General features: G+C 45.8%; 1 protein-coding gene across 1 annotated transcript in view; it reads left to right on the top strand.

Moving 5' to 3' along the window:
* The window catches only part of LOC132229742 (uncharacterized), a 38,386-nt gene extending 33,544 nt beyond the window's left edge, over nucleotides 1-4,842 (top strand). Inside the window, 1 exon segment of the mRNA XM_059686223.1 lies at nucleotides 325-4,842. Within this exon segment, the coding sequence (XP_059542206.1) occupies nucleotides 325-4,761 (4,437 nt within the window). The 3' untranslated portion in view covers nucleotides 4,762-4,842.
* The last annotated feature ends 9,307 nt before the right edge of the window (nucleotides 4,843-14,149 follow it).

A 14,149-nucleotide genomic window follows, 5' to 3' on the forward strand; every position in this document is an offset into this window, starting at 1 on the left:
GGGCCCGTTTGTTGTTTGTGTTTGTGTCTTTTTGGTTTTATTTTGTGGACTCACTGGACGGACATTATGGGACAGACTCAAACTACCCCTTTAAGCATTATGGTCGATCATTTCAGAGAGGTAAGGGAAAGAGCCAGGGACCTCAGTGCAGAGGTTCGGAAAGACCGGTGGCAGACTTTTTGTTCCAGGGAGTGGCCAACTTTGGACGTTGGGTGGCCGCCGGAGGGGACTTTTGACCTCCCCACCATCCGCCGAGTCAGGGATGTCGTCTCCCGACTTAGGGGGGGACGTCCTGGTCAGCTTTCTTACATTGTTACTTGGCAGGACCTCGTGGAAGACCCGCCGTCTTGGCTCAGGCCCTTCCTACCTCCACGTCCTCCCGGGCCGAAGCCCATTCTTGCTTTGCAGAGAACGGAAAAGGAGGAGAAAAGGAAGACTCTCACCCAGCCTTCGGCCCCTCCCCTCCCTATCCTGCAGGGGGGGACTGAAGAAGAACTAATCTTTCCTCCCCCATATAGCCCATGGAGGGACGATCCTTCCACGCCGGGAGTGGCTGGGGGCGGAGTTCTGGGAGTGGCTGGGGGCGGAGTTCCGGGAGTGGCTGGGGGCGGAGTTCCGGGAGTGGCTGGGGGCGGAGTTCTGGGAGTGGCTGGGGGCGGGGTTCCGGGAGTGGCCTCGGTAGGAGGCCCGCCTCTCACCCGGCAAAGGGCTCAGCGGGAACTGTCTGCTGCAGCACCTGACTCCACTATCAAGACCCTGCCCTTACGGGCCGCTGGACCCCCGGATGCGGATGGCAACCAACCGTATCATTATTGGCCTTTTTCAACATCCGATCTCTATAACTGGAAGGCACAAAACCCCAAGTTTTCTGAGAAACCAGGGGGACTTATTGACTTGCTAGATTCTGTTCTTTTCACCCATCAGCCCACATGGGACGACTGTCAGCAGCTTTTACAGGTTCTGTTCACGACGGAAGAGAGAGAAAGGATCCTCAATGAGGCCCGGAAAGTGGTTCCAGGCGTGGATGGAAACCCAACTGCCAACCAGGTCCAGATAGATGTCTCTTTTCCCTTAACTAGGCCTGAATGGGATTTCAACACGGCAGAAGGTAAGGAGAGGCTTTCGGTCTATCGTCAGACCCTAATGAGAGGTCTCAGAATGGCTGCTAGAAAGCCAACTAATTTGGCCAAGGTGGGGAATGTTCAGCAGGAAAGGGATGAGTCTCCAGCTGCCTTTTTAGAACGGATCATGGAGGCTTACCGTACCTACACCCCCATGAATCCAGAAGCTCCTGAAAACAAGGCAGCTGTGATCATAAGCTTTGTAAACCAGTCGGCCGCGGATATTAAAAGGAAACTACAAAAAGTAGATAGGTTGGGAGAGAAGAGTTTACAGGATTTACTGGCAGTGGCAGAGAAGGTGTACAATAACCGAGAGTCTCCAGAAGACAGGCAAGCTCGCGTCGTGGCTGCCTCTAGCAGTAGGCAAGCTCGGGACCTGGCTAGGGTCCTGCTGGCTACGACCATGGACTTCCCCAAGGAGCGAGACCGTCGCTTCCGACAGCTTGCAAGCAATAAAGGAAGAGGTAAGCAGACCACCCAAGAGGGGAGGCGGGGGCTACGGAAGAATCAATGTAAGTTTTGCATGGACATAGGGCACTGGGCTCGAGAGTGTCCGAAGAAGGCCGGTGAGAAGGGAGACAGGACTGACCGAGTCAAGGTCTTAGAGCTGGGTGAACTGAGTGATTAGGGGAGTCAGGGTTCGGACCCCCTCCCCGAGCCCAGGATAACTCTCAGAGTGGAGGGGACTCCTGTTAACTTCCTTGTTGACACCGGGGCACAACATTCGGTCCTCCGTACCCCGCAAGGAAAACTGGCGAATAAAAAGTCCTGGGTGCAAGGAGCAACTGGTATGAGCCAGTATTCATGGACTACCCGAAGGACAGTAGATTTAGGATCAGGCCAGGTATCCCACTCTTTCATGGTAATACCGGAATGCCCCTACCCACTATTAGGACGGGACCTACTGACCAAAATTGGAGCTCAAATAACTTTCAGACAAGGGGGGCCTCAGGTCACCGATGAGGAGGGCCGCCCCATTCAGGTCCTGACCATGAGGCTAGAGGATGAATATCGCCTCTACCAGAAGACTTCCCTGGTGGAGGGCAGTATGGACAAATGGCTACAAGAATTCCCAACAGCATGGGCAGAGACAGGAGGGGTGGGGCTGGCCGCCCACAGGGCCCCAGTCCTAGTAGAACTAAAACCAGGAGAAGGTCCGGTAAGAATCAAGCAGTACCCTATGCCTCAGGAGGCACGGAAGGGGATTCAGCCTCATATCAGGAGACTGAAGAGCTTGGGGGTGTTAGTTCCCTGCCAGTCTGCATGGAACACTCCCCTACTGCCGGTTAAAAAGCCCCAGACAAACGACTACAGGCCAGTACAGGACCTCCGAGAAGTAAATAAAAGAGTTATGGACATACACCCAACAGTCCCAAACCCGTACACTCTCTTGAGCTCCTTGGCACCCTCTAAAGTCTGGTACACGGTATTAGATCTGAAAGATGCCTTCTTCAGTCTACCCCTAGCACCTCAAAGTCAGTCCCTGTTCGCCTTTGAGTGGCATGACCCAGAGGAGGGCTTCAGTGGACAGCTGACTTGGACACGCCTACCCCAGGGGTTCAAAAACTCACCCACCATCTTCGACGAGGCGCTGCACGAGGACCTGGGTGAGTACAGAAGGGAACACCCCAACCTCACCCTCCTCCAGTACGTAGATGACATCTTGATTGCTGCAGACACAGCCAAGGACTGTGAGCGGGGGACCCAAGATCTATTGGCCACCCTGGGGGCCTTAGGGTACCGGGCATCCGCGAGGAAGGCTCAGTTATGTCGAGAAAGGGTGAGTTACCTGGGATACATCCTGGAGGGCGGGCAGCGGCGGTTATCGGATGCCAGGAAAGAGACTGTTTTGAAAATCCCTACTCCCACCTCCCGAAGAGAAGTAAGGGAATTCCTAGGATCGGCCGGCTACTGCCGCCTCTGGATACCGGGTTTTGCCGAAATCGCCAGGCCCCTATATGAAGCTACCAAAGAGGGAAAGGCGTTTGACTGGACTGAGAAAGATGAAGCTGCCTTTAGGCAGTTAAAGAAGGCCCTTCTAGGTGCCCCAGCCCTGGGCCTGCCAGATATTACAAAGCCCTTTCACCTCTTTGTGGATGAACACAAAGGGATAGCGAAAGGGGTCTTGACTCAAGCTTTAGGCCCCTGGAGCCGCCCAGTGGCTTATTTGTCCAAGAAGTTAGATCCTGTAGCTGCCGGCTGGCCACCATGCCTGAGAATTATCGCGGCAACAGCGCTCTTAGTCAAAGACGCCGACAAACTGACCCTGGGGCAGGAAATCTGGATTACAACCCCACATGCCATTGAGGGAGTCCTGAAGCAGCCTCCTGACAGATGGATGAGTAACGCTCGTATAACCCATTACCAGAGCCTCCTACTCAACCCTCCAAGAGTACGGTTCCACCCCAGTGCGGCCCTCAATCCCGCTACTTTGCTGCCCGACCCTGACTTAGATGCCCCACTACACGACTGTGCGGGAATCCTAGAGCAGGTGCATGGACTCCGGAAGGACTTGACCGACCAGCCCCTCCCTGATGCAGAGGCCACCTGGTTCACGGATGGGAGCAGCTTCGTGCGGGACGGGTGCAGGTACGCGGGTGCAGCGGTGGTCACTGAAACGGACACTGTGTGGGCGGAGGCCCTGCCCTCCGGGACGTCAGCCCAGCGAGCAGAACTCATCGCCCTTACTAAGGCACTGACGCTGGGGGCTGGAAAGCGGCTTAACGTTTACACAGACAGCCGTTATGCATTTGCTACAGCTCATGTCCACGGAGCAATCTATCAGGAGAGAGGGCTGCTGACGGCAGAGGGACGGACAATAAAAAATAAGCAAGAGATTCTCGATCTGCTTGCAGCCTTATGGCTTCCTGCCAAGTTAGCCATAATCCACTGCCAAGGGCACCAGAAAGCTGATGACCCGGTAGCAAGAGGTAACCAAAAGGCTGACCAGGCTGCGAAGGCAGTAGCCCTTACCTCGGTCCCTACCATGGCCTTACAACTCCCAGACCCAGGGGACCCAGTCTTACCAGACCAGCCCAAGTACTCCCAGGAAGAATTGCAACGCATCAGAAAGCTCCCCAGAGCCCATGAAATAAAGGGATGGTGGCATACACCAGAAGGGGAACTCATACTACCAGACCGGCTCGGGGACACGGTATTAGAACATATGCACCGGTCTACTCACCTGGGGACCCGGAAAATGAAGGACTTAATTCGACATGCTGGGATCAAGATTCACCAGCAGGATACCAAGATAGATCAGGTTGTATCTGCCTGCAAGACCTGTCAACTCACAAACACAAGAGCTGGATCAAATGAAAGAGGGACCAGGCTCAGAGGCACCAAACCGGGAGCACAATGGGAAGTCGACTTCACTGAAATTAAACCAGGGAAGTATGGTTATAAATATCTTTTAGTATTTGTAGATACCTTCTCTGGCTGGGTAGAGGCATACCCAACCAAGCATGAAACAGCTCAGACGGTGGCCAAGAAGCTGCTCGAAGACATCTTACCCAGAAGGCACATGAGGACATTTGGCCACGCCTCCGCGCCATCTACGAAGCCAGCCCAACCCCAACTCCTCATCAGCACAGACCAGGAGATTGGGTCTACGTCAGAAGGCACCGCCGGGAGACCCTAGAACCACGTTGGAAAGGTCCCTACACTGTGGTGCTGACCACCCCCACCGCTCTCAAGGTAGATGGCATCGCGACCTGGGTCCACCACACTCACGTGCGGTCAGCGGATCCATCCATGACCCGGAAAGACTTCATCACCAAATGGAGCATCGATCGAGATCAATGCAACCCGCTCAAGCTCAAGCTACGGCGTGCTCGACCTGCCTGATGCCGGTAACATGGCTCGCGATCACTCCTGTCACCAGGAGCCCCCACAATACTGTGTAATACACGTAGATAATGCCTGCATCTTCATGGACAAGGCTCCAAAGAGACAAGGACAATTTATGGGGTCACATGTTTAGTAGCAGAAGATTCGGCTGCCTAAAGCAGCCATGATGTTTCATTGTATTGATATGTTATATTAACCTTTGATTCTTTTGCAGGTTTCGAATGTATGTTGGCTGTCCTGGAAGGGAGCTGTGTGGGGTGGCCCCCAAAAGTAAAGGGTGTCTAGCTGGCAAGGGGGCAGGTGCCCAACTGGGCAGGAAAGGGTGCCCATCAGGTTTTGGACTCTGTTGAGAGACAGCTAACAGCTGGCAGCCTATATACTGCCTTGCAGGCCTGAGTCACCATGCCCATGTCAGGGGTAGTAAAGCTAAAAAAAAAAAAAAAAAAAAAAAAGAAGCCTGTTTAGAATAGAAGGTTAGGGGGATAGTTATGCATAGGAAGAAGGTTTTATGCCAACAGTTACTGTTTTGTTTTAAATCTATGAAAAGGAAGTAGCAAGGAAAGTCAGAAAATCTTAGAGTAGATCAGTATGTTCTTCTCCTTATGTAATTCCTCCAGAATCTGGCGATATGTGAAGGGATTTATTCCCTCCTGAGAAGGCACTTAAGCATTCTGTATTGCCAAAAGGATCCCAATTGTCTACAGCTGTTGTCTGAGCTCTCCGTTCAAGCTGGGTTTATGAAAAGCTGGTACCGTGGATCTGTCTCTTGCCCAGTGGCGTAAGCTGGGGCCTCTCTGTAGACGAAACCTGGACTCCCCAAGAGATGTGATCAATGCCGGGACCCCGCCAGCAGGCGAGGGGAACCCAAGGCAGTTGCTGGGCATGGAGGCCAGAGGGACATAGGCTATCAAGGAGACAGAACTGAACCTCACATCACCCTACTTGGCCCAGAGATAGCTGGTAGTCAACGACGGGTAAGATCCCACAGGGTGGGACGACCTAAGACAGGCACAGCTGGGGGCCAGTAGGAGAAAACTTGGGGTGCAACAAAGGTGGGGCACAGATCCTCACCCCCCCCCAATGGTGCACGGGCTTGAACACTCGCCCCTTCTGAGGAAGGTCTCCTGTCCCCGTGGCTGCTTCTTGCTTCCCATGCCCAGCCCAGACCAGGAACCAAATAACAGAAGAGACTTGGTCCAGCTGAAAATGGTGCCCAGAAAAACGGAGGCTTAGTTCAACAGACTCTAAATTTAAACCTAGCCTAACAAACAGGAATGCTTGAGCCTCTTCAAGGCAAATAATACTAAATCTTGATTTGTTTTTTTATGATAACCATGGAGGAATTCTAAGAAGAAAGATCCTATTTCAATAGAAGTTATTAAATCTAAAATGGTTTCTTTCACTTCCACCGGACCATTTGTTAGCCTTATAGGGATAGTTCAGTTGATAGTTTTGGTGGAATAGAATTGCAGCCCGTCTCATGATTGAGCCGGAAGTTCCAAGACAAGGGGGGAATGAAAGGCGCACCGCCCGCCTCTCCGGGCGGTGCGGGGGGAGGAGTCTGACCGCCTGGCTCTGAAATCCCTCCGCGCCCGCCGTAGGGCCTGGCCTCCCCGGAGTGGTCGAGTCTCCGGACCGGCTGCGCGGTGGCCGGCGGCGGGCCGAGGGGTGGGGGCCTGGCGGCGTCCGACCACGGGGGAGGTCATGGGGGCGGAAGGCCTCACCGCCTCACTCTTTCCTCCCTTCCCCCGTGGTCGGCTCCCCGCTTGCCCGCGCTGAGGCCGAGGGTCCATGCGGCCCTCGGGGCCCAGTCGGGGGGGACTGGGGCCTGCGTGGGCCGACCGCCGGGCCCCATGTGGGGGGCCATCCTGCCTTGTGGCGAGTTCGAGCGGCAGCAGCAGGAGCCAGACAAGGACTGCGCCCTCCATCTTGCCTTGGGGTCTCCATCTTGGGACAGGACCATGTGCACCCTCCATCTTGCCTTGGGTCCTCCATTTTGGGATGGGGCCACGTGCTTCCTCACGGGAAGAAGCCGCTGCTAGCCACACCCAGGATTTCTCTGAATTAACCAATGGTGATCAAGGGAAGTGCACGCCATCACTATGACCACATCCTGTACCGACTCGCGCCTGGCCAATCAGCCGGGCCCACAGTGCCCTCTCCTGCCCCCACTCCACCCCCCTTTAAAACCCCCTGTCCCATCAGGCCTCGCTCTCTCGGCCGCTGGACTTTCCGCTGTGTCGGTGGGTCTGGTGAACGGGGAGCGCAGGCCGGCTTGCATAATAAAGGACTCTTTGCTTTTGCATCGGACTGACTGGCTCCCTGGGGGTCTTGGGAACTTTGAAATCTGGGCACAACAATAAGCACTATTTTTTTTCTCATCCAGTTTCATAGACTATAGAGTTCATATAATCTCTGAGACATTAAGAAGTATTGCTACATGTGTGTTATCAGTTAATTTACATTCTCTTACAAATGTTACATGCTTTAAATATGTTAATGAATAAACTTCATGTAACATCTTTCTAGTAAAAATGAGTGTAAGCCAAAATATTGGATATAAACATGACTATAATTTTATATGAAAAATAGCATATTCCCCATTTTCAAATGTTCATCTTTGATCACAATAAGACAGAACAAACTAAGAAATTAGAGGAAGTAAACTGATTTCTCAAGATCCTTTGTGGTTTCATTAGCGATGTAGAAATAAAAGACAAGCTCTTAAATTAACTCCTCAGCCATCAGGGATACTGTGACATATTGTAATAGACTTTGAGATTCTCTTGCTCTTTCTTTATTTTCTTTTTGCAATGTTAGAAATACTGTAACAAATTCTTTTTATGAGATTTATCTGTATCCTGTCAGACTTGTTAAATTTCAAGGAAGAAGTTCATTCAATAAAAGAGATATGAAACACAGAAAAATACTAAAAAACAAAAATAAAAACAAAAACATATTATGATTAAAAGAAGAAATTATGTCAAGGTTTAAGTTCATACTAAACTACTTTATATTTTCATCTGGCTAGGGGAACTATATACTTTTATTGTCATATCCAAGACATATTTGGGCACCATTAATAATCACATTGGTATAGTAGGTAGAAATTTAGATTGCCCTGGTGAAATCTGGACATATGGACAATTTATGCCCTTTGTTGCTTCAAGGTATTTACAAATCCTATCAGTCTTTCAGAGTAGCTTATCCCACTATTATTAGTTTTCTCACCTAGTTATAGTCTTTGCATCTTTCCATAACATACTATTTTTTCTTTATTTTTGTTGTTAATCCTCACTGGAGAATATTTTTTTTCCCATTGATTCCAGAGAGAGTGGGAGGAGATACAGAGAGAGAGAGAGACACATCAATTGGTTTCCCCCCACACCTCCCTAGACTGACTGGGGCTGGGCATTGAGCCTGCAGCCAAGGTACATGCCCTTGACAGGAATCAAACCTAAGACCCATTAGTCCACTGGCTATATCCACTGAGCCAAAACAGCCAGGTCATAGCCTACCCACTATTTACAGACCAGGTGAGATGCCCTTAATGTGGTTCCATAGAGCACACAACAACATTTCTGTGACAGCATATGCCATCTACTATTTTAATAATTTGTTATTCTAGCTACTCTACCAGACCACATGGAATATGAAAGTGTAGAGCTTTTAGTCTTGCTCACCATTAGTATCTCCATAGCAGATCATAATAGATCCAGCCTCGCATAATTATTAGTCAGCTGTAACGTAGTGGTTTCCTTTTTCTGGAGTGTGAATACATAGGTACTCCTAGAGTCCTATTAAATGGGTGATATTCAATCAGACACATATCTAACACCTCCCTCTGGAGTATGTAAAACAAGATATTTCTATCCATCTTGAACTCATTCATCTTGAACACCCTGAAAATAAGCCATTTTCAGACAGGAGAAAACTAGGATTGTTTGGCATTTCAGAATGATTCAAAAGCCTCATTTTCTCCACTTGTTAAGCAGTTCTCTCTACATTTCCTCAAGTCTGAGGGAACATCACTATGGAGAACCAGCTATTGTGTTGACTGGACAGAGCACATGTTTTATTTGGGTTCCTACTGCTGAAGAATGTTGAGTAAATGCCTAAACTCCATCCTCCCATCCTCATCCCAGGAATTTATGTAGATGTTGGGATGAATGATATAAATACTAATGGGTATGACTTTTTTTTTATTATTTAAACAGTAAACATCTATAGGATTTCCAAGGAGAAGGTTTCAAATTTGGTCTGGAGTGAAACAAGATCAAGGGAGAAGGACAAGTCTGGTTTTAATTGTAGTTAGGAGGTGGGCCAGAGCGAAGGTTCCCTGAGCAGGTTGGGATATGTATGTGTATGGACTGAACTTCCCGTCAGCACCAAGGGAGGAAACATGCCATTTTCATTTCCTTACATGTTTGTTCAGCTGTGAAGTAACCGGGGAAGGGGAAGGGAGGATCTTGAAAGATGTTAGTAGTCAAACATGAAAAGTGGAATCTTGGTCTTTAATTACAGTAAACAAGGCTAGTTCTCTTCTCTAAAGTTTTTGGAGAATAGAATAATAATCTCACTGATAGACATACTCCAGCAATGCATCTACACAGCTTTCACAATGTATGCGATAAAATAGCTTCATATTCATTGACTTATTCAATCCTTACCATAATTCGGTGTCCTGACCACATCACAGCTAAGAAAATCCAAGTTCAGGAATGTGAAATTACATATACGAGGTTACACATATACAATTCAAGGAATGAACTGAGATGTAACTCAAGGCACTTAACTACCAAGTCATCTAGACATTTGCTTGTTCTGCTTACCCATAGGACCCATGTGAGCTAAAGACCTAAGTTTTCTCAGATTAGAACATCTGAGGACTCAATGTCTCCTACATCTCAGGGGAAGAAAGGTGTGAGTGAATTCAGTACCCTGGGCCAGTTCTGACCAGCACGCTAATGAAGCTGGAGGTCATTATATGAGGTGATTTGCCCATCTCTCTGTTCCAAGAAGCAAAATCGTTTCAAAACCTACTTTACTCAAGATACCATATGCAGCAGCATGAATCAACCAGGAGAGCATTATGCTAAGCAAAATAAGCCAGTCAGAGAAAGATAAATATCGTATGATCTCACTCCTATGTGGAATCTAATGACCAACATAAACTGATGAACAAAAATAGACCCAGAGACATAGACACATCGAACAGATCGTCAAACCTCGAAGGGAAGGCAGGGGAGGATGGAGGGGGGTGTGGGGAGAGATCAACCGATGAACTCATATGCGTATATGCATAACCCAAGGACACAGACAGTGGGTGGTGAAGGCTTGGCGGGGGTGGGGGGAGGAGTGGGAGAGGGCAATGGGGGGGAGGGACATATGTAATACTTTCAGCAGTAAAGATTTATTTTAAAAAACGATACTATTGATTTGAAAATGTTATGCAAGCAGCTTATTTGGGCCACCATAAAGGTCAGGGAGGGCACACTGCACTCTGAAAAGACTGCCAAAACAAGGCAAACAACACCTATGTTGCAAACCAGATTTCCTGTCATGCTCTGCAATATTCATATTTGATTCCACAATTCAAATTTGGGAACACATTTATTTACCATTGCGCCCATACCTGAGAGGTTTCTTCATGTGTAATGTCACTGAGAGAGTGCACACTGATTCTATTTTGTTCTTAAAGTGTCATTAGCATACAATATATACAACCTGTTCAACTCCTCTCTGAACTGTACTAAAAATAAACGCAGAGCAGTTACTATAATTATAGAGTAAATATAACAAATTGACATAATTATAATTAAATCCAGGAAAAGTGGTGAACACTTTGATATGTTCAAAATTAATGCAAGACCCTTATTTGTGGTTAAATGTTTTTCTCCTTGGAGAAGTAAAAGATTAACTGAGGGCTTAGAGGCAGGGAATCAAAGGCTACGAAGCCCTGTCCTTCCCTGGGCAAGAAGGATGAACCCTAGGCCAAATTTGAGCTCTGTGAGTGTTCATCCAGTTTATATGAAAATGCACTTAAAATGACTCTTTCATGGTAAAGTTTTGCTTCCTTTTATGATGTAAAAACAACAACAAAAACAACCATTTAAAATAAATGTTCAGATTTTTAAAAAAGCAAATCTAAAAGTGCATATTCGCATACAAGTGTGCCTCATGATCTTGTTTCTAGTAAAACTGTTGTTGTGCCTGGGTTACCTGGACAATTGTCTCAATTCTGTGAGTCACTTTGCATGTAAAGAAAGGTATATTTACCCTCATCTTCCCAAGGAACTTTTTTTCTAAGTAGCCTTACTTGAACATTTTCTTGTAATCAGCATATTGAAAAAATTACCTCTCCTTGGCATTTTCCATCTCTTCTCAGAAACTGCTTTTTTAGGTGCCCAATTTTTCTATGTTTACTTTGTTTTTACTGAAGTGAGAGAGAGAGACTGGTAAAAATCCCCCCATGGGTACTCAGTATCTTGTTTTGCAGTGGCACACAAAACTTCATTAAAGCTATTTGTCAGAATAAAAGAAATGATTGCAGACTACTCAAAAGACTTTCAAAAGACTGCACTTTAAGATTAATATAAAGAATGGGTCATGAACGGTACCTGCAAATTGTCTACAATGACAAAGTAAATGACTGTCGGTGATTAAAGGATATTTTGTGGAATAGCTCCAAGTGGAGATTTCAAAGACAAAGATTTAAGAAATGAATAAATGAGCCAGCAAAAAAAAAAAAAAGATGAGGTCAAAATGACTGTAACTAATGAGGAGGAATGTATATGGATATGAAGAGACTTAAAGCAGGTATATCTTCTAATAGATAACAACAAGAGTTGAACATAGATAAATAATGGCTATGATGAGGTTGGGTATGCACATTTTTTGCATCATTAAATGTGACAAGAGATGAGTGCAATGTGTAAAGACAAATCTGGTTTTACTAACAATGATCAATGACATATAGGGGCACAGAGAGAAATCTCACTGAATGGGCAGCATTTGACTTTATGCAGTATTTTACTTCATATGACATAGGAAATTAATGGAATTAAAATAAATTTAGAAAAAAAATTAAAGGGACATTCTTAGTCATTTTGTGGTGATGAAAAATTTTTAATATTTTTATTATTTCATCAAAGAAAACTGGTCAGTCAGTAATGTCATCAGCTAATAAAAATGATATAAAAACAACAATAAGAACAATGTCTATATATTCCTGGTATTCTTTTTTATTTTTAAATCAATGTATTTTCTGTAATATGAGAAACACTATAGATAAAAGCAACAGTAGCAATGAAAAAATTTCAATGAGGAAACTTCTTGAGTCTTGATCATAGAGAATGTTTACCTATTCAAATTGCTAAACTACATATTTCCTATTTTTTTGTCTCTCCAGAGTGATTTTTTAGATGTTTTAGAACATTGTCAAAACTCATAATATGCTCTTAACATTCACGCTTGAAATCAATCCATGAAATTTGGTTGTTCAGAGAATGCAAAGTTATTTCTGACAATGCACTACTAGATCAAATTGTTTCTTTCTTGTCCTCAGGCTCCCTTTGTGGTCTTAGGTAGAAGCTTAAATAAAGGGCAATCCATATTTTTGTTTCTTTGTTCCTCAAATTTATCAAAATTTCTACAGATTTTGTACTTGGAGTACACACCAATGGAACACAACTTTGTTGTTGTTAATCCTCACCTTAGGATTTTTTTTTACCATTTATATTTTAGTGAGAGTGTAAGGGAGGAGGAAGAGAAAGAGAGAGAGAGAGAGAGAGAGAGAGAGAGAGAGAGAGAGAGAGAAAGAAACATCAATGCATCAATGTAAGAGAGACACATCGATTGGTTGTATTCCACAACACACCGAGCAGGGCCAGGAATGGAGCTTACAGTTGATGTACCAAGCCCTTGACTAGAATTGAACCTGGACCTTTCTTCAGTCCACAGGCTGATGCTCCCTGTGGTCGGCAAACTGTGGCTCGTGAGCCACATGGGGCTCTTTGGCCCCTTGAGTGTGGCTCTTCCTAAGCCTTAGGAGTACCCTAATTAAGTTAATAACAATGTACCTACCTATATATTTTAAGGTTAAAAAATTTGGCTCTCAAAAGAAATTTCAATCGTTGTACTGTTGATATTTGGCTCTGTTGACTAATGAGTTTGCCAACAAAAACAGCCAGGTTGAGCACAACTTTTTAAAATTTATTTATCTGTATTGTTGAAAGTATTACAGATGTCCCCTCTTTTTCCCCCATTAATCCCCTCTTCCCCACTACTGTCCCCTCCTCAGGCCTTCACCCCACTATTCTCTGTGTCCATGTGTTATGCATATTGGTTGATCTCTTCCCGCCTCTCCTCCTTCCCTCTGAGAATCCTCAATCTGTTACATCCTTCCATGTCTTAGCTTTTGTAAATAATGCTGCTATGAACATAGGGGTGCATATATTCTTTCTGATTGGTGTTTCAGGATTCTTAGAATCTATTCCTAGAAGTGGGACCAATAGATCAAATGGCAGTTCTATTTTTAATTTTTTGAGGAAACTCCACACTGTTTTCCATAGTGGCTGTGCCAGTCTGCATTCCCATCAGCAGTGCACTAGGGTTCCCTTTTCTCCACAAGTTTGTCAGCAATTGTTGTTTGTTGATTTATTGATGGTATTCATTCTGGCAGGTGTGAGGTGGTATCTCATCATCATTTTAATTTGCATCTCTCTAAAGATTAGTGACATTGAACATGTTTTCATATGTCTCTTATCCATTTGTATGTCCTCTTTGGAGAAGTATCATTTGAGGTCCTCTGCCCATTTTTTTAAATTTGATTGTCTTCCTTTTGTTGAGTTGTATGAGAACTTTATATATTTTAGAAATTAACTCCTTATCAGATGTATCATTGGCAAATATGTTCTCCCATACAATGGGTCCCCTTTTCATTTTGATGCTGGTTTCTTTTGCTGTGCAGAAGGTTTTTATTTTAATATATTATTGGTTTGTAAAATGCTTTCATGGCCAGTCCCATGGCAGGCATTTCTGACCATATGATGAGTTGAGCTGAACAGTGTTGGCTGAGGCCTTCCTTTCAAGAAACATTACGTTTGCTTTTATTAATGTCTCCTACTGCTTTCACTGTTTTATATATTTTTCCAGGGCCAAAGTGTTGTATTGCATAA

The sequence above is a fragment of the Myotis daubentonii genome, chromosome 3, assembly GCF_963259705.1.
Source record: "Myotis daubentonii chromosome 3, mMyoDau2.1, whole genome shotgun sequence".
Classification (NCBI taxonomy): domain Eukaryota; kingdom Metazoa; phylum Chordata; class Mammalia; order Chiroptera; family Vespertilionidae; genus Myotis; species Myotis daubentonii.